Raw genomic sequence first — 24,052 nt, 5'->3', positions numbered from 1 at the left:
CAGACCTCAGTCTCTAGTTTCCCGGATAATCTGGGGCGGGGGGGGCATCACCCCATGCCCCTCAGAAAAAGCCCAAGCTTCGGCAGAACTAGGGGGTCAAGAAAGTTAGAAATTTCTAAAACGCCAGACGTCTTTACAATCAATCTCTTCTAGTCTCCCGGGTCACTTTGGGGTGCGTTGGAGCTAGGTGGATGATAGCAGGCCGCTGACAGGTCCCTGTGAGTGCGCCCACTTCTGATTTGACCCTCTTTGTCGTGTTTTGCAGTTGATGGATTTGTGCGAGCCAGTAAAGGATGATGCCCTGAAGGTAATCTCTGCCTTCAACATCCCACACATCAACCTCCACGCACCGATCGCAGGAATCCCCAACCCACGGGCCACCTGGGCCTTCTACCCTGTAGCCATGCTGGCGCAGGCCGGGGAGCCCGCGCGCTCTCCGAGGTCCAGGCTGTGACCCAAGCTGCAAAACGGGGCGTGGCGGGAAGTGTTGCTGCTGCCACGAAGTTCTCTCCAGTGACGCCCAGTCCTGGGGAAGAGGCCAAACTGGCACGTGCGGGGCCTGCGCCCGCGGGGATTTTGGTCACGCAGAGGAGGAGATCTCGCAGAGGCTAGCAAAGCGCCGGACAGGGTGTCGGGAGAGGGGTCCCAGACAGATGCCAGGGAGCTCAGTGACAAGTCCTGTTCCTGTAACCTCCCCTGGCCCCGTCTCGGTCTCTCCCAGCCCCGGTGCCAGTTTCTCAATCCGGGTGGGCTCCCCCACAGCCCCTTGCTGCCAAAGATCTCCTGCTGTCCGCGGTGACTCAGAGTCCCAGTGATTTCTAAAAACTCTGGTGCTGGGTGAAACAAAAAATCAAAATCAAAACATAAAAATCAAACACCTTCAGGCAAAAAGGGTGGGGGAAGGCTCCAGCGGGCGAAGCTTAGGGAATCAGACCCTTTCCATCTCCGCGGGGAAATGCACAGGTTTGGGGAGGGAGCGTGGCCCGGAGTTCTGCTCTCTGCAAAGCTAGGATGCGCACGGGTCCCATCAGGTTGGCGGTTTCCAGACCGCAAAACAGCGCACAACATTTGTACTGCACGACTTTGTAACCTATCCTTTTAAGAACACAGTTTAATAAAGAAACTAAGTGATGGGAAGCCGCTCCCGCTGGTTGGAGTTGGTAGGGGAGCCTGGCCTGGGGAATACGCTGCAATAAATTGGTGTCTGATTTTGAAGAGACCACAACAGGCGGAAAATGAATTCTTATTTAAGTCCCTACTCTCATTCCCAGTCCAAGTCATCTTCCCTCTTTCCTCCCTCCACATCCAGTTTTCTGCCCGGTAGAAGACACACCGGGCTGTCTGCCACAGTGATAGGGACGGGTGACCCACGGGTCCTTCCCATGCTGCAATCTAAGTCAGTCCCAGGAGGACCTGGGACACTGCTGGAGAAGGCAGCAGGGACCCTGAGCACCTGACATGAGGCACTTGCTCGAAGCTTCCACCAGACAGCCTGGTTCACGGGAGATGCAAGAGCCTTGCCTTCAGGCGGGCTTCCTGATTAAGCCCTAAATAGTAGTGCAAAGCGGGTTGCTTTCCCCTCTGTCTTTGTTTTCTAGCGTTCACCCGGTTGCAAAAGCAGGAGACGCGGGGGCGGCCTGTCCCTACAGACAGGCGATCTCTCTTCTCTCTCTCTCTCCTCTCTCTCTCTCTCTCTCTCTCTCTCTCTCTCTCTCTCTCTCTCTCTCTCGTTTCTTCTTTCTCACCGCTCTTTCTCTCTCTCTCTCTCTCTCTCTCTCTCTCTCTCTCTCTCTCGGTTTTCTTCTGGTCCAGGTCTGGGACGTCTGACCCCTGTGAGCGCACAGAACAGGCGGACCTGTGGCTTGCTGGGGGCTCCCCGCACAGCGACACGTTGGGTTGCTCGGGTGGGACGTGGAGTGGCCAAGGCTCAGGGTCCGTGGGTCAGGACAGGCACAGTGCTGGCCGGACCCCTGGGTCAGGGTCGACCTGGAGATCCCAGCCAGGGTCCGGATTAGACCCGAATCTGCCAGTCTATGTCTCTGCGTCCACGCCCATGCCCTTTCCCTCTTGTAGTGAAATCCCGGGTACCTACTGCAGGGCCTGCTTGCGCGCCCTCCAGCCTCCCTGGGAACTTCTTCCTTTGCCTCACTCAGGATTCAACTGAGAACCGCGACTTTACCCTAGGGCTATGCTGTGTCACGCTGACGTTAGATTTGCTTATAAACAGCGAAAATGGCCAAGATGGCCCGACGTCGGGACAAGAGGCCTCCCCACTTCCTTCTCCACCAGCCTGAGTGTGGGTTGGGCAGCTCTTAAACTGAATTTCCTTAATCTTCACTTAAGTAGGATGCCTGATGTTCCATTTCCAGACCATTTTCTCCCTTGCCCGCCGCCAAGGTGGTAGAGGTAGAGCCGAAGCTCGGGGCGAGAAAGAGGAGTACGGATCCGGACCTGGGGCATCAGGTGGGGGAGCAGGCTGGGGTGTCCGCACGCCCAGAGGAGGAAGACGGTGCTGGGAGTATGGGCTCCTTGGGAGAGAGAAGGGTGGCACCTCTGACTAGGAAAAGGTTGGGGGTGCTATGACCCCCTATAGTTTTGCAAGTGCGGCTTCAACTCCGCTCCACTGCCGGCATCATCTGCCCACCGGGCAGTTCCTGGAGGATCTCTGCGAGCCCAATAAACCTCGAGGCTCCCGAGCCTGTGCGTAGCGCAATCTTCTCTACTCTGTGCCCTTTCCCCCGCCACGTTAAAATGATTTCTTTTGAGCTCTTTTCTCATTCTTCCATTTGATCTGCTCTTTGTGCACAACCATGGCGCCCCGTATCTGAGCCTCTGGGTAGACCTAAGGTCGCTCCTAGTTCTTTTCTTAACTGTCCTTCCCACCAGCTCTACCTAGGAAAGAACTGGACACTGGGGGGTGCGGGTGGGGGATGGGATACGGGAGTGCCTAGAGGGTGACCGGGAGGCCTCTAAGAGTCCCTTATAGGGGGTAGGCGAGGAGGGGGTGCACATCTTGACATAAGTCCCACCGACGCCTCGACTCTGATGGTGAACAGAGTCAAGGACGGGTGCCAGTCCTCGCCCCAGCGAGTTTGGAGAACCGACCCCGTCCCCAAGGTTTGCTGCTGAGAACCTCCGCAAAGCAAAGGGCACAGGGGCGCCTCCAGAGGCTTCCCACTGGCGCCCGGGGCCAGGCTGGGCACGGCGTGCCCCGAGCGCCCCCTTAGTTCCGCTCCCCGCGGTAGCCGCCACCAGGGGAGGGGGAGGGGCGAGCACTTGCGGTGGGAGGATGGGCGCGTACCGAGCTGCCGGCAGGCCGAGTCTCTCGGGTAAACACGCCAGGGTGGGCGGCGCGCGCGCGGCAGGGAAGCCGGCGGGGCCACCGCCGCTTGTACCTGTCCCAGCCTGCACGCGCCGGCAGTCCTGGGCGGAGGGGACCGGACCTACCAGCCCGCCTGCCGGGGCGGGGCCTAGAGGGGGCGGGGCCCGCGGTGATTGGACGCGGGAGCTGGGCCGGCAGTCTGAGCCGGGTCGCTGAGCCGCGCAGGTTTCACTTCGCTCGGTGCAGAGGCTGGGTCACCAGCTTCAGCTTGTTGGAGCTCTGCAGTTCTCGCCGTCGTCGCCGCCGCCACCCGGATTCTTGAAGCCGCTGGTGCGAGCTTTTCCCCACTACGATCAGCGCCGCCTCGGGCTGCTCCCTCCCCCCTCCCCCGCCACCGCTTCGGCGTCCTTCCCCCTGCCGCTCGTCCCCCCAATGTCTGACTCTGACTCTCGGACTGAGAAACGCAAGGTAAATAAATCCCGGGGCGCAGGCCGGGGACGGATGGAAGACCGGCGCGGGAGCCCGAGCCGCTCCCTCTACCGCACGTGCGAGGGAGACGCGAGTTTGGCGCGCAGCTGCAGGCGGTGCACAGTGAGGCTGGCTCGGGTCGACTCCCCGGCGGGTCTCTGCTGGCGAAGCGTCGCCGGCGCTCGCCTGGCCGGAGCTGGGGCCGGGAGGCAGCTCGCGGGAGGTGAGGCAGCTCCGGCCGGCCGGGAGGGCGCAGGGTCTCGGCTGCGGCCTGGGAGCTGGAGTAGCGCTCGGAGGTGCCGGGCAGTGCGCCCAGTCTGGAACCGCGACCCTGGCAGCCCGGGAGAAACGCGGGAACACGGGTCTGCCCACTGGGATCCGTTGCCGAGGTTTGCGGAACTGCGGTGGTGATTTAACACGCGCGCCCTGGCCTTTCCTTCTTATTCAAGCCACAGTTTTCAGGCAGTTGCTGATTTCGCCTTCCCAGGCTCAGCGTCCGGGCGTCCTGCGGACATGCACGGGACCCACTGGGAACGAGAGAACCCAAAGGCCTCCCTAGGGCCACGCGGGTTCGGAGCTCCGGCCACCAGAACCTGTTGGGTCTTCTGGCCCCCAGGGGTCGGCTTGCGGGTGCGGGATCGCAGCGGGACCCAGGCTCAGTCTAGACCTGTAGTGCCCTGCGCTCCGCGGCCTGTGGCCCCGGCGGGCTGGCGCTGCGATCGGGCTGGTGGGGATAGGGGAGCGTGGATGTGCGCGGTCACGACCCGAGACGGTCGCTTAGATTTGCTGCGTGTCACACGGTGGCGCTTGGGGACACGGGATGAAGTTGCTGAAAGTTTGGATCGGGGCTGTGGAGGCCTTGGAGGGTCTTCACCCGGAGTGGCCTGGAAACGGGCGTCAGTGTGAGTCCCGCCGATGCGCAAGAGCGGGTCCGGCTTTGTCTTCAGGTCCCGCTGCCGAGGCGCGCGGGGCGTCCGGACCCGACCCAGGGGCGGGGCGCGGAGTGGGAGCTGCTCGGCCCCCAGAGTCCCAGCCGTGGCTGTGGCGGCCGGCAGAGCCGGAGCGGCGCTGGGAGGCGAGTTTGTCAACAATCGCCTCGCCTTCGGCGGCCTGACCCATAGGCGCCGCCCCCACCGTCTCTGCCCATTGGCTGCGGTGTGCGGAGAGCGGGCGCCGGCCAATGGGAGGCGCGGGCACCCGGCGCCTAGGGCGCGGGGAGGCTGGCGGTGCCGGCTGCGGCGGGCGCAGAGCGCGAGGGGTGGAGCGGGAGGAGGCGGAGGATGATCCCCGCCGCGGCCGGCGCGGCGCGGGCTAGAGGCGCGGCGCGCGAAGCCCTGGGCTCCCGAGCGGAGCGTGGAGGCAGGCGGGCGGGCGGGCTCGGGCTTTGCGCTGCCCGCGGGCCTCAGAACCCGGCGGCCGGCCTTTGTCTGCCGCGCCGCCTCGGGGGTGACGGGCAGGGATCGCTGGAGCAGCGCTGGGCACGGATCGGACGCCGCGGGGACGGGTCACCGCGCTCAGAAGGGAAGGGGCGGACGTGAGTCTTGGCGAGATCGCCCGGGCAGGAAAAGGGTCTTCGGGATGGAAGCAGCCGCGTGCACGGTGCCACCGAGCGTGCGGAGCCAGTTGTGGAATTTCCACTCTGAAGGTCCCCCATTTTGGAGGTGTGCACTCCCGGCTCGGTTGCACCCGGGAGAAGTTGTGTCTGGATCGAGATTGCGCGGGAGCGGGGAGCGGGAGAGACCGGGAGCGCCTGAGCCTGGCGCGGGCGGAGCTGAGCTTGGAGTTACAAACTCTATTGTGACGCACTTACTACGACTGACGGCCGCTGCCAAACCTTCCCCAGACTTGCTGCCCTCAGCATTTTCGGCAAACAATGAGGCCGGAGCGGGGAAGGCCGCCAGCCGCCTGCAAGCGCTGCCTCTGCGCCCGCGGGGGCTCCAGTGCAGGGTCTGATCCCGGGAAACAGCCCGCTGGGACTTGCGGACTCGATTCAAGTTGTCCCAATCCAAAAGCACGACATGTAGGAGGCGTCACTAGAGCGACTCCTGAAACTTCTGTGCATGTGGATGTGCCAAAGAGCGCCAGTTCCACAAGTAACGGAGTTGTTACTCTGTTTTGTTTGGTGGCCTGATTTAGCTCCACCCTGAACTAAAATAAACATACCTTTGTTATTTTAGGTGCACTTTTATTCTTACTTGGAGGATAGAAAAGTAAACAAAGAGTTTGAGATTGGCTCAAGAATTCTTAATGAGTAGGTGGAATGGTTTGTTTGTTAGAACTGTTATTTTGGTGAAGGTAATCCTTGTTTTTTGGTTTCCTTGCAGAAAAAAAGACCAAATGGCCAAGCAACCTTCCGATGTAAGTTCTGAGTGTGACAGAGAGGGTGGACAATTGCAGCCTGCTGAGAGGCCTGCCCAGCTCAGGCCTGGGGCACCTACCTCCCTCCAGACAGAACAGCAAGGTAATCCCGAAGGCGAAGGGGACCGCTGCCCCCACGGCAGCCCTCAGGGCCCGCTGGCCCCACCGGCCAGCCCTGGGCCTTTTGCTACCAGATCCCCGCTTTTCATCTTTGTGAGAAGATCTTCTCTGCTGTCCCGATCCTCCAGTGGGTATTTCTCTTTTGACACAGACAGGAGCCCGGCACCCATGAGTTGTGACAAATCAACACAAACCCCAAGTCCTCCTTGCCAGGCCTTCAACCATTATCTCAGTGCGATGGGTAAGCCATGGGGGGTAAGAGGCCGTTAGTATATGCTTGTTCATATCAGTTCCAAGGCTGTATGTAGTATGGAAAGCTTCTTTGAGTCCTTCAAGTGGTTTAGTCTGTACTTGGATGGGACTGGAAGGTATGTCCAGATCTGAACTTGGTTTTTGACTGTTATAAAATGTTATAAAGTTTGTGCCATGAATTTATTGAGGTGCAAACATGAACCAATCTTTAGAGCTAAAAAACTTGAATCTCTGCAGCCTTCAAGCTAAATAAAGCATGTAACCATGGTATATTTGTTGTAACTGCTAAGCCTTACATATTAATGTCATTGTGTATGAAAAGGGCCTGGCCAGTTAAACAAAATAGTTTAGTAACAGCTGAGAGTATAAAGAGAGAGATGGGAAAAATTGATCATTTCCAAAAATGGCATTTGCAAAGATGAAGTGTTTTGTATAAGCACAACCAACATAGAAACATATGGATTATGCCCAAATTCTCCTTTAAGCTTATTGCCTAGAGGGGTTGGAACCTAGTACTAATGAGATTAGATTGTAGGTTTTTATTTCAGGGGTTAAGCTGGTGTGAGGATCATAATCAGGAGTGCAGACATAAATGCCCATGGCAACACAAAGTAAAATTGGTGAGGGGACAGACCCAGTGGGGACAGTGGCACTTTGATAAGCATTTGCCCTTTAGACATTAGGGTTGGTTCTGATTGTGGCCTTGGGGGCATTCGGTCTTAGAGTGGCAGGTAATTCCTATATTGTATTAACCAAGCATGCAGATTTTTAAGCTAAATGTTCTGACATTTAGACACTGGCAACTACTTTAGATCTCTGTCATTCTGGAAGCCAGATTAAAACATCTGTAGACGTGATTTGACTTTTCCACCCCTTAGCTTGTCATTTGGAGTATGTACATTTCTGGTCAACTTGGCAGAGAGCTGGATATGTGTGTTGTTTCTCCACCAACAGCAAAAGTACAGTATCTTGATCCTTCTCCATAATCTTATTTGATGTGTCCAGGTAGCCTGACCTGCAGAAGGAACTGGCTCACGGGGTCAGTTAGGAAATCCAGTATAGATCCCATATGTTGGCTGGGCTCTTCTATGTGCTGGGAGGGACTATGAGGGTCCCTCCCAACTGAAAGGAGGTAGAAGTGCTGATCCCACTGTAGCCTTAGAAGTTTGGTGCTTGTCACTGTTGTAACCATGAAATAGTCCAGTGTGGGTATGAACCTTCAGCGCTTACTGAATTAACAGGGTTCTGTGTTATGTATGTTTAAAATGCTGCATATTTTAAGGACCCTCTGGAAGCTATTACAGTTTTACTCCCACAGGCCTAGTCAGTAGTCTCTGCAGATGGCAGATTAATCCATGGAAGTATTTTCTCCTCTGTTAAGTAGAAATAGTGGATGAGTAGGTTTGTTTTCTAATGTGAATATACTCTTTTTTGGTGGGGGGGATCATACACTATTTAGGAAGCTAATTACAATATAATCATCATTACTTGAGATGACAGATATGGAGCTTTAAAGATCACAATCTAAATTATTAGGCAGAGTTAATGGTTATACCTGTGAAGCAAAGTATTAGATCCTGAGGTGTTTCAGCATTAACTGCATTCCAATAGATTGGGGTGGAAGCAATGTTTAATGCATGGGATTAAATGATAGGTTATAGAGTTTGTATAACCAGTTTGGTTTTCAGCATTAAGTTTTGGGGAGAGGGTAAGTTGGAATGGGGTAGGGTGAGGATTACCAGTAAGAGGTGAGATTAAAAAATTAAGTTTGTCATTTTTGAAGGGTGCAGCTGATGTTTTTCTGGCTGTCCTCACAGTCTAACCCCATGCCCGAAGAACACTGTGCTGAGTTGATAAATGATCTCTTATCTTTTTGGCCTAGTTTAATATTTTTTTACTCAACCATTAAGATATTCACTGCTGCTTTTGATAAGTTTTTGCAAAATACATTTTTTCACAGAGGAGTCTTTATGATTGGCGTGAACCACTGGATCGCCAGTGTGAGGTTACAAAGAGGTCCTGCTTAGCCAGGGGCTCCTTCAGCCATAAAGTAGTTTGTGCAGTCAACTTATAGTAGCATACAGTGTGTCTTAAAGTTTTGTCCTTGTATCTCTTTTACCCCCCAATGCTGGGATTGAACCTATGGCTTTCTCCATATAAGGCAAGTGCTCTAAACTATTGAGCTGTGACTCCAGCCCTTTGTGTCTTTTCTTCTAATGGGATAGAGAAAGCACAGCAAAGACTTGGATACTGAAGACACGTCTTCGTGGTTTCCTCCATTTCTGTTTTTCTGAAGATGTCTTGAAAGACCGTTTTGTTTACCATGTGGAGGTTTATGTAATTTTTACCCTTCTGCTCAATTTTAGTTTCCATATTCTCTGGGGGGATTAACTTAACAAATGATCTCTTAATGAAAACGAACACCTTTCACATACCTGTTCACAGAGTACCTTCTCTGGTGTTTTTAATGCCATATGTGTGATACGTTACATTCTGTACACATCTTTACTTTGAAGTATAGTCCATGTAAACTGGAAATACAAGGGAGAAAAGTCATGATATAGATGAATGTTGGTTGTCAATAACTCCCCCATGTAGTGTTAGTGGAGGTCTTAAACTTTCCCTGGCACATCAGAATTCTCAGGCAGGAGCTTGTTTCATTATGCTTTGAGCTCCCCAGCATCCTATGGTGATTGACCCCTCCTTTTAGATTGAGAATACCCTCTGGGAGGTGGGATGCCCTGCAGATGCCAGTGGATCCCCAACAGGAGACACCCAGATGTTGGGATCAGTGGAGCTCTGCCTCTTTGCCTTTTCATGGAGTTGTGTTTTGTTCTTCCTTTGTTGTGAGGAACCCAGGACCTTGTATGTACCAGGTGGGGTCTGTCACTGAATGCTTTTCGGGGGAGTTTTGAAACAGAGAAAATAAGATTTCAACAAAAACAGGTAGCAAGAAAAAGGCCTGACCCCTGATACCCCATGTATTTTAAATGACCAGGATCTTGCTGTAAGCCACATGGGCTAGGGGTGATTGGTAAGGTCTAGCTCAGCACTGCCCAGTAGGAAGCACTTGACCCAAGATTTCAGATCCAGATGAGCTGCCTGTGTTAGTACACACTGGATTTTGCAGACTTTTTACTACATAGGAAAAGTAGAGTGTCAGTTATTTTCATATGGATTTCATTTTGAAATAATTTTTAATATATGGATTAAATAAAAATTTGTGGCAGTGTAAAAAAAAACAAATTTGTCATCTTAAATTACCTTAATCATCTGCTTGTACTGCACAATTCAATAGCATTAAGTACATTGACTTTACTGGGCAGCCAGTTACCAGAGCACTTTCATCTAGTAAAACTGAAACTCTACACCTATATACACATGAATTTTTTTTTTTTTTGTCTTTTTGAGTCAGGGTCTCCTTGTAGCCCCAGCTGTCCTGGAACTCACTATGTAGACCAGGCTGGCCTCGAAGTCACAAAGATCCACCTGCCTCTGCCTCCCAGGAGCTGGGATTAAAGGTGTGTGCCACCATGCCCAGCAATTTTGACTACTTTTAAGTGCCTTCTAGAGATGGAATCATGTAGTTTTTAACCTTCTGTGACTGGCTTTTTTTCACTTAGCATAATGTCTTCAAGGTTTATCCATATTGTGACATGTCCCTCCTCTTTTTAAGGCTGAAAAACATCCACTGTATGATATCCCACATTTTATTAATTCACCAGTGTATACTCAGTTTGCAAGTAGTGCTGTTGTGAACATAGTTTGAAAATGTCTTTTGGGGATCTGGCTTTGAATTCTTGCAGATATATACTCAGAAGTGGGATTTCATGTGAAGAATTGGTGTCTTTACTATCTGGAGTAGTGCAGTCCGTGAACAAGTATGCCTCTGGGTATTCAAGTATTCTTGGATTTCTTCAATTAGTGTCTTAGAAATGTCACTATTCAGAGCTTATACATGTTTTCTTAGATTATATCTAAATAGTCCATGTTTACTTGGGAGAAATTATTAGTGGTGTATTTTTAATGTCAGTTTTATGTGTCCTTTTTTAATTTTGTCTGTGTGCCTGCATGAATTTATGTCCATGTAGGTGGTCTTGTAAGCCAGAGGCTAAGGTCAGGGGATTCCCCTGGAACTGGAGTTACAGGTCGTTGTGACCTGTCTGATGTGAGTCCTTAGAACTGAACCCAGGTCTTCTGCAAGAGCAGTAAGCACTCAACTGCTGAGCCATCTCTTCAGCCTTTTTTAAAAAATTATTATCATATTGTGTATGTGCTTGCCTCTGTGTGTGTGCGTGCCGTGGTATGTCTGTGGGAAGTCATAGGACAACTTTCAGGAATTGGTTCTCTTCTTTCACTAAGCCCAGGGCTTGAATGTAGGTTGTCAGTCTTCACAGCAGAACATTCCTGAGCCAACTCCCCAGCCCTTGTTTTTTGTTTGTTTGTGTTTTATTGGATGTATATAGACTTTTCTTATCATACTTCCTTTAAGAATACACTATTAACTATTTACCTAGCATTGACATTGTAGTAGGTATTAAAATCAACAGAGAATTTAAATAAGAGGATTATATAACTATATGAAAATACACCATTTTATATAAGCAATTTTTGTATCCATGCATTTGGCCATTTGATAGGTAGTCCTGGAACCAATATTCCACCATATAGTAAGACAGATGATAATCATTAGCTCTATCTTTTCTCTTTTGGTGTCTTTCTCTCCTCCTTTTGTTTGTGAGACAGGGTCTCATGTAGTCCAGGATGTCCTGATTCTCCTGCCCCTACCTCCCAAGTGCTGTAGTTAGTAGACATGTACCATCAAACCTGACTCATGGGTCACTTTCAGTCCATAGGAATGCAATTGATTTTTGTGTAATCTCATCTTCTGCAGCCTTGCTGAATCCTAGAAGGCTTTTAAAATATATTTCTTGGGCTGGGGAGATTGCTCAGTGGATAAAGTACTTGCCATGTAAGTGTCAGGACTGTAGTTCAGATCCCCAGACCCTACATAAAGCCAGATATCATAGCATGCAGCTGTAATCGCAGTATGCCTACAGCAGGATGGGAGATGTCCTCTGACCTTCATTACTTGTACCTGCTTACACAGGGATGAATACACATGGAACATGCACGTGTGCGCACACGCACACATACAGTACTGATTTCTTGGGAGATCTACGTAGACACTCATATAATCTGCAGATATAGAATACTTTATTTCCTTTTCTTGCCCTATTGCACTGGTCAGAACTTCTTGCATAGAAGTGGTAAGAGCAGTCTTGGGGGGAAAAGCTTTCTGTCTTTAATTATTAAATATGTTAGCTACAGGTATTTTCAGATACTGTTATAAAAAGATAGGAAGTTTAATCCTCACTCAGATTACAGTTTTCATCTTGAATGGAATGGGAGTAAGGTTTTAATGAAATATTTATTTTGTATCATGGTTCTGTTAGCGTGTTGACGTGGTGTATTATGTTTAATTTACATTGTTTATGCTATCTTGTATGCTTGGGATAATTTCTACTTGGTCAGGATGTACAATTTGTGTACACTGCTAAATTGGATTTTCTAATATTTTGTTGAGATTTTGCACCTTGGGAGGTGTCCATTTTTTACTAAAACTGTCTGCTTTTCATATGAAGGTGAGTTGGGAGGTAGTCTCTCTTTTGTTTTTTAGAGGAAAATATTTAAAATTAGTATTGGGCTGGCCTTGAACTCACTATGTAGCCAAAGATGAGCTTGAGATCTTCCTGTCTCTACCTCCCAAATGCTAGGATTACAGGCATGTGCCTCTGTGCCCCATTTTATACAGTGCTGGGCACTAAACCCAGCTAGGCAAGCACTCTACTAATGGGGCCACATACCCAATCCCAGTATTAACTCTTTAAATGTTTTCTAGACTTCTCTTGTAAAATTATCTAGGTTTGAACTTCTTTGGGTGGCAGGGAAGGGGGTGAATTTTGTGTGTGTCCGTAGGACTGTTCGCGTTGTCAATTTCATTTTTAAAGTATTTTTATGTGTATGAGTGTACTGGCATGTATGCAAGTACACCTGTGTCATGCAATGCCTGTGGAGGTCAGAAGAGGGCATCGGATCCCCCGGAACTGGAGTTACGAGAAGTTGTTAGCCACCATGTGGGTGTTGGGAAACAAACCCAGGTCTTCTGCTAGAGCAGTCAGGGCTCTTAACTGCTGAGCCATCTCTCCAGCCCCCATCAATTTCATCTTGGTTAAACTTTAGTGGTTTGTGAGTTTTGAGGAACTGGTTCATTTCTTCTAAGTTGTGTTTATGGGTAGGAAGAGAGTTTAGTTTGCGCTGTGCTTTTGCTGTCCTTTACACGTGCCACGCTGACACTGAGGCAGGTTTACTTTGCTAGAGCAGGCTTCTGTGCTGCTCATTACCCTTTCTCAGGTCCCCATGAGTGACCAGACTTTCCTTGGTGGAGTTTCTTTCTTCCTGTTGGAGATCCCTAGCTAGAGGCTTCCACAGCACCATCTGGGCTATATGGAAGGTGATGAGAAGACCAGGGAACTCTGCCAGGGTCAGTCTTCCAGGGCTGAGGGCCCCAGCAGTCCTCCTCTTTCCTCCTTTGAATGTTTCTGTGCTTTGCATGCAACATTTCATCCAGATTCTCTTTTGATCAAGGGGGAGAGTCTAGGAATGGAGCTGTAGGACAGCAGTATTGAGCCACACCACAGTGGTATCCACTGGCTTTGGCCACAGAGGCCTCTAATCTTAGAATTACTTTTATTGCCCTTTATTTTCACTATCTACACAGAACAGTAGACGTAGCATCAGAAGAAGATTTAACTATAATCCATGCCACCTTTCCCGGATAATAACTTCAGTAAATTGTCACTCTTGTCACTTAACCATGTGTGACTTGTGGTGTGCCCTCAGGCTGAGCTGCTGCTTCAGAATAGCCATTGTTCCTGAAACTTAAGGGTAGCCAGAGTCTGATTTTATATGCCTTACGGGGATTTGGTAAGAAAATCACAAGTCTTAGGGTTGTATATGATTGGATTATAAGATAGAAAAAAAAAGATAGATGGTCTATTGATTTGTCTTGGTTTATGTATAAGAGGCTGTGGTAGGTTGCAGGATATCTACCTGCTTAGAGTCTTAGAATTGCTGCTGTGTTTACTTTGAAGACCTTACTTCAGACCCTTTGGCAGTGCTGGGGCGTAGAACCCAAGACTGCTTTCTCTCTCTGTAAGTTAACACAATGACACAAGCCAAACATTAGCCTCTTGAGCCTCCCAGACTCCCAGACTTGGTGCTGGGCTAGGCTGTAGCTCCAGGCCGTAGCACACCCTCAGACTCAGGCACTGGGCCAAGGGACTGGTGCCTTCCTCTCTTTTCAGAAATGCTAGCAAATATTTAAAGGCTTTCATGGTATGTTTGGAAAATCACCCACAATCCTAAGGAATAAGACTCTAAATCATTATCTCTATGAGGGTATGCACACATGTGGGGCTGTCTGCAGCCACCAGAGGCATTGGATCCCCAGGAGCTGGAGTTAGAGATGGTTGTAAGCTGCCCAATGTGGGTGCTAGGAACAGAACTTGGGTCCTCTGGAAGGGCAGTATGCACTCTTGAGCTCATGGTCTATCTCTCTAGCATGTAAATTTAGTTTTAAAGAAGTTTATAGGGCTAAAAACGTAAGAGGAAAATGTACTGAACTGAGAGTAGTGTACATTGTCTTGGCTTACAGACGTGTGCGTTTCTAGAATCGCAAAGTTCATAGAATAGATCTAATAGTATTTATTGTAGATCTTGCTCTTCAGTCTGTTTTTGGCATACCCAGCAGCTGTCACCAGGCAGGCATGTCTTGCTTGTGTGATTTGCATCCTTTGAACTGGTGAAGATTTTGTCCATGTGACCTCAAGCTGTTAGCTTGCCATCAGCTGTCCTCCAGGTAGACATTGTTCCTAATTGACTTCTTTTGGGGATCTGCCTTTACATTTTCTCAAAATAGAACATCTCTATCCCATAGGACCCTTTTGTCTGCCCTCCTTGGCCACCTCCCCCTGCAGGCTGTGCATCTGCCCAGGGCAGGTCTCAGTGGGATCTTTTCTCTGCCCGTCCAAGGACCTCAGTGGATCTGTTACCTGTTTGAACTTCAGTGTCCTCATCCACCCAGTGAGCACCTGAGTGCTTGTCTCTACATGCTGTGGGAGTTTGAAAATAAGCCTGTAGACAGAAGGCTTCTTGCCTCTCAGTGAGTGTCCCAGCTGGCATGGCCATGATGCAGGATTGTCTCCCATTGTTTGTGGAAGGAGCACAGCCGTGTGTTTGTATGGGAATGCCGCTGTGGAGAATGCACCAAGCCAGATGGGAAAATCTTTTCTAGAAACTGGCTTAGGTGGGCGTGGGAAGGTCTGAAACTGCTCTAGTCGGCTGGTGAACCTGAACTCACCCGGAGAAGAACCTTAGTTTGTTGGCAAGTCTTTGGACCCTGGAGGAACATCTGGAAACACCACCCACCCCAGCACTGCCTGGCCTGGGGCTGAGTCTAGGCCACCTGCTGGAGACGGCCCATTGATTTTGTAGAAATTTGACTAGAGTTCAGAAATGTGTATTTGGAAAAAGAACAGTCTTAAGATGTGAGACTGAGAACTACTTTCCCCTGTAGTTGAGTTCTGTAACACTTTTCGAAATGAGGGGTGCATCAGTTGCTTGTTAAGTTGGTTGGTACTAGGAATGTCCGTTGTCTGAACAGAATCAAGAATTTAGAAGCACTTCCTCCCCCTCCCCCCTTTGCTTCTGAGACCATTAACCTTCCTTAGCTAAGTGTCTACAAACCTAGTAAGAGTTAAAAATCCTTGTGGTGGTTTTTCCTGGTACTGTGAGGACCCAGTGTTGACAGCATAAATAGCATCCACTTGGTGGCCAGCCGAACCCCAGTTTACAAGAGACCAGTCCTCTGTTATTGGATTAATCCATGTTCACTCTCTATGTTGATAGTGTGTGACATGAAGTCTTGTAGTGAAAAGTTCCAGCAAATAATACCATGGAATCTTGGTCTTTCCACTAAGGTAGCCCCAGACCTTTATTCTGGCTGGGAACCACTGATCTTCCCCAAAGTAGAGTACAGAGGCCACAATGTAGTCAGAGCATAGAAGGTGATCAGCTCTGTTATCATCTGTTATACTGCATTCTTAAAAATGGGAGTCGAGCTGTTTTCCTAAAGATGGTAGGAGCTCTTAGGCAACAGCTGCCCTACAGCTGGGTCTGCCCCCATAAGGGGTAAGGGCATGGGCAAGTGGAGGAAGAATGTTGGGAGCCTACACAGATGAGAGACCTTCACACCACCAGACCAGACTGTCAGTATAAACTCAAACTGGTGACAGCAGTGTTCTGTGTCTTCTTACACCTGCAGAATCATCGCAGCTAGCACTCACAATCGGGATGAACCTAGTCAACAACTCTTCCTACTCTAGTTCAGTCTGGTCTTTTCTTTGAGAAGTCCCCCATGTGAGCAGGACATGGCACAATTAGTAACATTTTTACAGTTGGGGCTGTTTTATGGAACCTCCCTCAAACTTACCCACTGGGTGGAAGTGAAGTGTTTTTACTTGAAGTTGGCCCAACAGGTAGTGAAGGAAGTTGTCTCCCGCTCTCTTCTCCCTGGCTCTGCCTGGCCATTCCTATACAGCCTGCTTACCAACCTTTGGGCTGTTTTCTTTTACAGCAGCATTTAGTCCTTTGGGCATTTCTTTTTGTTTTGGGGGCTTGCGTTGGCCTGTACCCTTTGAGATGTCCCCTTCAGCCTAGATGTGCCTAATGTACTTGCTTGAGGATGTGCAAGCTTTTGGAGTGGGGAGAGGATTCTCAAGACTCAGTCAGGACAGAAGTGCATTTTAAGGACAGACATTTAAACCATTAACTGTCCAAGTACAATGATTATGTCTTTGCAGTTATGCAAAATAGTGTCTGGAATTGAGGTAAAAAGTGCATTCTTTTCCTACAAAGCTTGATAAAAGAGGCAGCTGCCTTTTGTGAATTCCTTTAAGTGGAAGCTTTCCTTATCTCTCTCCTTGGGGTAAGTTACAAATGGTACATCTGTGTTGAATTACTGCTTCCCTTTGTATATGGCTATTATGAATTCTAAATTTGTAATCAAGGGTTTTCCCATGTTTTATTTTTAAAAAACTAAGGAGTTAATTTTGCATATGCTTGTTTTCAACCCATATCTTGGTCTTCATTACCATTGAAATAAAAAGTCAAGTTTGAAACCTTAATGTGAATTTAGGAGAAAAGATTTCTGCCACTTGTTTCCTGTTATCAGTGTTAAATTCCATAGGGGAAACTGTAATTCTGGAATCCAGAAGCTTTTGTTTTATAATTTAATTCTTACACCGCTCTGTCCTAGTTACTTTCTATTGCTGTGATTAAAAAAAATAAAAACACTGACTGAAACCAATTTGGGGGAGGAAAGGGTTTATTTCATCTTTCATCTCCCAGGTCACAGTTCATTATTGAGGGAACTCGGGGCAAGAACCTGGAGACAGAAGCTGAAGCACAGGCCATGGAGGAACTGCTTACTGGCTTGCTCCCCTGGCCCCTGCTCAGCCTGCTTTCTTATACAACACAGGCCCACCTGCCCAAGGATGGCACCACCCACAGTCAGCTGGGCCCTCCCACATCACTCAATAATCAAGAAAATGCTCCACAGACAAGGCCACAGGCCAGTCCAATAAAGGCAGTTCCTCAGTTGAGACCTCCTCCACCAGATGTGTTAAGTTGACAACTGAAGCTATCCAGCACAGTTAACACACAAACACATCACTATTAAACCACAATCTTTCCATTTCTTATCCCCAAAATCTCATGTTAATATCAATATTATAAAATAAAATATGGCTTTTAAAGTCCCACAGAACTTCAAAAGTTCAGAGTCTCTTTAAAAATTTCATTTTCCAAAAAAATGAACAGAGCTAATGAAAACCATTATTCCACCAAAGTTGACCCCATGTTAGCAAATCCTTCGGTCTTTGATTTCGTGTTCCTATTTCCCCCCTCCCTTAAATTTCATTGTATATATATTTATATATAACCTGCTTCAAGTTTTTTCTGGAAAAATGTGTTAAAAATTGCCTCTTTTTGGAATAATAAAAAGTTAAAAAAAAAGAAACATAACTAAGTAAAAATAAAATTTTAAAAATTTCCCTAACTGTGGGCTCTTGTAAAATCGAAAACAAGTTCCATACTGTCTTTCTTCAAAAGGGAACAGCTGGGCACACTTAAGTTAAACTAGAGTCTAGCAACGTAGCTCAGTGTTGGGCATCTGGGATTCACTCATGATCGTCTGGGTTCCAAAGGACTTGGACAGCTTCACTTCTCTGGCTCTGTGGTCCACAACAGACACAATAGGGTCCCATTGGCTCCATTCTACACTTGCCCTTGATGGTTGTCCCATGGTCTTGGCATCTCCAGTATGCTAGGGTCTCCATTTCAACTGAGGAGGCTGTACCTTCACCAATGGCCTCTCAGGGTACCAAGCCTCAAATTTGGTCCATAGCCCTTTCACTCCTAGGAATCTTCACTGCAACTAAGGCTCCACCTTCATTAGTGTCCTCTCTAGCGTCTCATGGTGCAAAGCCTCATATTTGCTCCTCGACCCCTTCACATCTTCAGCACCAGTACCACCTGGGAGACTTACACATTGATGAGCTCTACTGCCAATTTGACGTGCAGCCTTGGTCTCCTGGAGCACAGCTTCTGTATGCTGACCTTGAGGAGATACTTTGCAGAAGATAGCATTCCAAGATGCCCATCTCTCATTACTCAGAGCTGACTTTTCAGCCCCAGCTGACCAGCCTCAATTTTCCCAGTAAAGCACACAAGGTTTCACTTCGAAAAATTCTTAATTCAAAATATATCACACAAACAGCCCTGATAGAGTCTGTTTCCCTTTGAAGCTTCACAAGCCAGGCCTCCATTGTCTACATCTCTTCCAGCATTATCCTCCAAGTTCCTAGAGAACAGCTCTTAAAGTTCCAAGCACTTTTCCAGTCCAAAGCGTCAAAACCTTCACATTCCTTCCAGACGCATGGTCACATTCATCACAACAATATACCATTCTTTGGTACAAATTTCTGTCCAAGTTACTTTCTGTTACTATGATAAAAACACTAACATCTCCCAGATCACAGTTCATCACTGAGGGAAGTCAGGGCAGGAACCTGGAGAGAGGAGCTGAAGCACAGGCCATGGAGGAACGCTGGTTACTGGCTTGCTCCTTGGCCTGTGCTCAGCCTGCTTTCTTATAAAACCCAGGACCATCTGCCCAGAGATGCACCACCCACAGTGGGCTGGGCCCTCCCACATCACTCAGCAATCAAGAAAATGCCTCACAGACTTGGCCACAGGCAGATCCAATAGAGGAAATTCCTCAATTGAGGTTCTCTCCACCCAGGTATGTCAAGTTGACAACTGAAGTCATCCAGCACACCCTCCCCATTTGCTTTTTTTGGCTAGAAGCAATTTATAGTGACTGAAAGCTTAGTAACTGTACATTTTAGCATTTATTTCTGAAGAGTAGTCTCAAACAAATTAATGTGTTCAGAGTTGCATGTTTCATAATTGCCTTTTGGTGGTTGGGGAGAGGGATAGACTCTCCCTAAGTTCTCAGGCTAGCCTCACACACTGTGTAGCCCAGGCCTTCCTGGTGCTAGGATACCCGTGTAAGCCCCCAGCTAAAGATCACTTTGGCTTTACAGTGCTGGCTGGGATCAATCCAAGGCCTTGCTCACTCCTGCTAGCTAAGGGTCCCGCCACTGAGGTCTATCCACAACCTATGTCACACTTGTGCTTTCTTGTGATGCTGGGGCTGGAACTCAGGGCCTTGTGCTTATTAGGTAAGCATTCTACCACTGAGCTCCATCTGCAGCTATTTCAAAGGGTGCCTAAAGTATTTTCTGTTGTTTAGTGGAGCAGATGGTGACATGAGCTGCCTCTCTCAAAGGTAGATGGGATATTTATTTATTTATTGGCTTTTTGTTTTTGTCCTAAAGCAGGTACAGGGCTGGTCTTTTGATACACTGAATTTTGGGGGTGTTTTGCTTATTAAAATAAGATGCAGAGTCAGATCCACCTAATCTTCTGAACATAAACAGAGACCAGAGGTAGACTTAATGGGACAGGGTCAGTTCAAAGAATCCTTGAGCCCAGAAGGCGTGTCTCGTGTCCTGCTCTGGCCAGTGTGAGTAGAGAATACTGCCATGCACTGTTGAGAGCAGTAATTCCAGGGTCACATGGCATGAGATGGGGCATCAGTATAGTGGTAGGAGCCTCCTGGAGCATGTTGTAGCATACAGAAGGAACTGGCTTAGCATCAGGCTTGGGGCGTATGGTGGCAGCTTCATTAATAAAAGGAGAGGTGATGGTTGAAAGAGATTATGGGTTGCCCTCACAGCCCAGGGGCAGGGTCATGATTAGGATGGGGTTGGGAGGGAGCATTTGAGTTCCCAAAGGAGAACTCTGTCATACTCAAGACCCTTAAGAAGAGGGACACCTGACCCTGGGCATGAGCAAAAAGAGCTGGAAAACCAGGTGACCTGTAGCAGTGCTCCTGCCCCAGTCTCCCACCTGGTGTTAGGGTGGGACTGGGCTGTCATTGGACTTGGGCATTGTAGTTTGAGCTCCTAGCATGCCTCTAGCTTCTAATAAATATGCTAGTGTGTGTTTGAGGGGCAGCTAAGGTAGAAGAGATAAAGAGGGCTTCTGATGCTGAATCAGAAATGAGTAGAAAGGCCTCACCCCTGATCTTAGAAAGCCCCCCCCCCAGTATATTTGGACTTCATTGTAAGACACAGATTGTGATGAAAGCCTCACGAGTACTACTTTCTTTCTACACCTTTGTCCAACTTCACAACCTTGGCTAATGGGTCCTTTCCAAATCATCAGACTGGAAATTGATGAAAGCAGCCTGTTTTGACTTCCTAGCTCAGGGCCACATGAAGGCAGTGGGCAGTACGCACCACAAGAGCCGTACGCACCAAAGCGCAGGCTTTGTCTCTAGGACTTCATTATTGAGCGTTGTAGTCTCGCAGCTGTTTCTAAGGCACTGTCTTGAATTCATGTGACAACCGCAGGCTTGACACAGATGTCTGCCGGAGAAAAGCAGCTTGAGGAAACGTTGAGCTCCTGTGCTGCCTTCCAGTGCTTATTTATCTCCTTTCTCTAGTTTGAGTTTTCTATTTGTGTGTATGTGTTGGTGTGTGTGTGTGTGTGTGTGTGTGTGTGTGTGTGTGCATGTGTAGGGCAGGGGGGTTGGGGTTGAGTGTCTTCATCAATCATTGCACCTTAGTTTTTGAGATGGACTCAGACTGAACCTGAAGCTCACAGATTTTACTAGACCTGTTGGCTGTTAAGCTCCTGTCTCTCCCTCCCTAGTCCTGGGATTATAGCACACAGTACCATGCCTGGCTTTTAACATGGGTTCTGAGGGTCTGAGCCCATAACCTCATGCTCGCACAGCGCTTTACTGGCGGGGCTACCTTCCTCTAGCCCCTGATGGCTTGCATTTCATCCAGTGGCTCACTATCAAAAAAGCAAAATAGTGCTGGAGAGATAGGTCATCGGTTAAGAGCACTGACTGCTCTTGCAGAGGACCCGGGTTCGATTCCCAGCACCCACATGGCAGCTACGAACCATCCTTAACTCTAGTCCAGGGGAATCCAAAGCCCTCTTTGATCTCCATGGCATTACATGACACGGGTCCACCTACATACATGCAGGCAGTACACTCATACACATAAAGTAAAAATAATGAAGTGAAAAAAAAAATTTTTTTTGGTCTTTTTGAGACAGGGTCTCCCTGTAGCCCCAGCTGGCCTGGAACTCACTATGTAGACCAGGCTGGCCTGGAACTCAGAGATCCGCCTACCTCTGCCTCCTGAGTGCTGGAACTAAAGGTGTGTGCCACCACGTCCGGCAAATAAAATATTCTTATAAAGAAGTAAAATAATCCAAGTTTAAAAATAGACTTGATCTCTGTGAGTTCAAGGCCAGCCTGGTCCACATAGTGAGTTCCAGGACAGCTGGGGCTACAGGGAGACCCTGTCTCAAAAAGACCAAAAAAAAAAAAAAAAAAAAATAGACGGGTTGAGAGACAGAGAGAGAGAACACAGAAGACTGGTTTCTGACCGATTCTGACACCACTAGAGGTGCAGATTTCACACAGGAGCTTCCGGTGTAGCCACTGCACTCACACCACAGTGACAGCTTTCCTTTGCCTTCTGAGTGACTGGGAAGACAGAAGGACCTGGCCCCTAGGAGGGCTCCAAGGCAGCCTCAGTACACTGGCTGGTTACTTTGTTCCTCTTGGGAGCTGTAGAGAAAGATATTTCTAAAGATAGTTAAGCAGATTATTGTGTTGTTTAAACAACCTAGGATTTTTATTTCCCCTAATCAACATTGAGCAGACACTGCAGACTGTCCCCTCTAAACATCTTTGGAGTAACTCTTGTAATTATTTTGTAGCTGGATTAAGTCTACAAGGAAGTGGGGTCCTTTATAGGTGTGGGTGGTCTACAGTTTACTCAGGAACAGAGATCTACAGCCCTCAGATGTCTGAAAGAAGAGTCTTCTCTCTCCCTACAGTCTGTGCCAGACAAAAGTGTCCTAAATGCCCCTTAGTGTGTTCTGTTGTGTGTTTAAGCAACCATTTCTTCAAAGTCAGGCATTCCGTGGCTCACTGGAGATCAAGAAATGTTTTCTCTGTTCTGAATTGAATATTGATTCAAATTAATCCATGCTGATTACTTTAAAATCAAGGTATCCCAGGACATGTGTGTGTGCCCTGTCCCAGCACTGTCGTAGGTGAGGGTGGCTGGGTTCAGATTGAGTGGCAGTGTCATTATGGTGACCTTAGTTCTTTGAACATGTTGCTGTTTATATCCTGTGGTGGGAGCTCTTGGACATTCAAGGGAATTCAGAAGTTTAGCTTGACTGACGGTGACCTCCTTACAAATTGTCAGTCTTCTTACTTTTTTTTTCTTGCTTGCTTTGGCTGATGCTACAGAGACTCATCTCTGAAAGTCCCACTGTGATTTCACTACCAGCCACTTAACTACAATATGAGTTCTTTCTATTGCTGAGTTTTTAAGATGTTACATTACCTTGTGAGTTGGAAAATAGTTTATCCAAGTGACAAGCATCTAAGTGACAAGCATCTTGAGTCACTAAGGCCCTTCGGCATTAGAAATGTCCTCTTCCTCTCCCCTCTGCATGCATAGAAAAATGGATTGGTATTTTTGCTGTAGGAAATAATGTTACTGGTACTAGATTTAAAAAAAAACCATTGTTTTAAATTTGGATGAGAATTGAGTAAGCATAGGACCCATGGCAAAGCTGCATGTGTCTGACTCAGCACATAAGAAACTTTTGGTTAGTGGCATTTGTTAACAATAAAGAGGAAGAAACCTGGACCCGGGAAGTCCCCTCTCGTGCAGGGCTGGGGCTTTACTGTAGGTTGGGCCTTAACAGTAGTTACAGTCTCAAGCACATAGTATTTCTTTCCTTGATTTTCTTTGTTTTTGTGCCAGGTTTATAGAATGAAATACTTTTAAAAAAAGAAAATTACTTAGGCCACGTGTGGTGGTTCATGCCTTTAATCTCGGGGGGGGGGGGGCAGGCAGATCTCTGTGAGTTCCAGGTTGGCCTGGTCTACATAGTGAGTTCTAGGCCAGCTGGGGTTGCAAGGAGACCCTGTCTCAAAAAGACCAAAAAGTTTTTTATTTACTTAGTATTTTTATTTTATGTGTATGAGTGTATTGCCTGCATGTATGTAAATGCACCTGTGTCATGCAGTGCCCTTGGAGATCAGAGGAGGGCGTTGGACTCCTGGAACTGGAGTTAGAATGGTTGTCGGCCACCATGTAGGTGCTGGGAATCGAACCTGGGTCCTCTGCAAGAGCAGACAGTGCTCTTAACCACTGGGCCATCTCTCCAGCCCCTGAAGTACTTTCTTAAATACTGAAATGATATGTTCTAAGAGTAAAAATGCACCTTGTCAGAATTTTCCTTTGAAGTATTTCTATTTACTTATTTGAGATAGGTCTCACTGTGTACCCCTGGTTGGCCTGAAACTCGCCATGTGGACCAGATAGGCTGGCCTTGAACTCAAAGAAATCTGCCTGCCTCTGCCTCCTGAGCTGGGATTAAAGGCATGTGCCATGACCCCTTTGAAGAATTTATGTGAGTGTAAAATTGCCTTCTGAGTTTAAAAGTGTGGCTCTCACTTAGCTATAAGACCTTTTGTTTTAAATAGCTATTTCATTGAGGAGGTATCAACATTTATGACAGTCAGGCACATGACAAATAGCAAAATAAAATCTTTGTGGTTGTTGGACTTAACCTTGTTAAAGGCTGAAGTGTCACAGCAGTTACCTTTGTGATTATGTTGAGAGCAGGAGTAAGTAGGTGCCGTGCCGAAGGGCTATGTTGCAGTGGGGTAGGGGGAGCAGCCTTTTTGCAGTTTTCTCTCCTCTCTAGCCCCACAGCCTCTGGGCACACTTTGGG

At 48.1% G+C, this 24,052-nt stretch overlaps 1 protein-coding gene across 6 annotated transcripts in view; it reads left to right on the top strand.

The window, feature by feature from the left end:
- The first annotated feature begins 3,535 nt into the window (after positions 1–3,535).
- Positions 3,536–24,052, top strand: part of Bcl2l11 (BCL2 like 11) — a 40,273-nt gene continuing 19,756 nt past the window's right edge. Inside the window, exons 1-4 of one of the 6 annotated variants that reach the window (XM_029556703.1) lie at positions 5,071–5,324; positions 6,115–6,251; positions 6,420–6,509; positions 14,520–16,913. In XM_029556703.1, coding sequence (XP_029412563.1) covers positions 5,071–5,324; positions 6,115–6,251; positions 6,420–6,509; positions 14,520–14,677 — 639 coding nt within the window. In that variant the 3' untranslated portion in view covers positions 14,678–16,913. Of the gene's footprint in view, positions 3,791–5,070; positions 5,325–5,355; positions 5,452–6,114; positions 6,510–14,519; positions 16,914–24,052 lie in introns of those variants that run through there. The other 5 variants (XM_008854234.3, XM_029556704.1, XM_008854236.3 and 2 more) reach the window with 5 other exon arrangements.

Source organism: Nannospalax galili, unplaced genomic scaffold (assembly GCF_000622305.1).
Source record: "Nannospalax galili isolate Female #2095 unplaced genomic scaffold, S.galili_v1.0 scaffold2267, whole genome shotgun sequence".
Lineage (NCBI taxonomy): Eukaryota > Metazoa > Chordata > Mammalia > Rodentia > Spalacidae > Nannospalax > Nannospalax galili.
The sequence above is the reverse complement of the archived record's forward strand: the minus strand, read 5'-3'. Positions and strand labels throughout refer to the sequence as shown.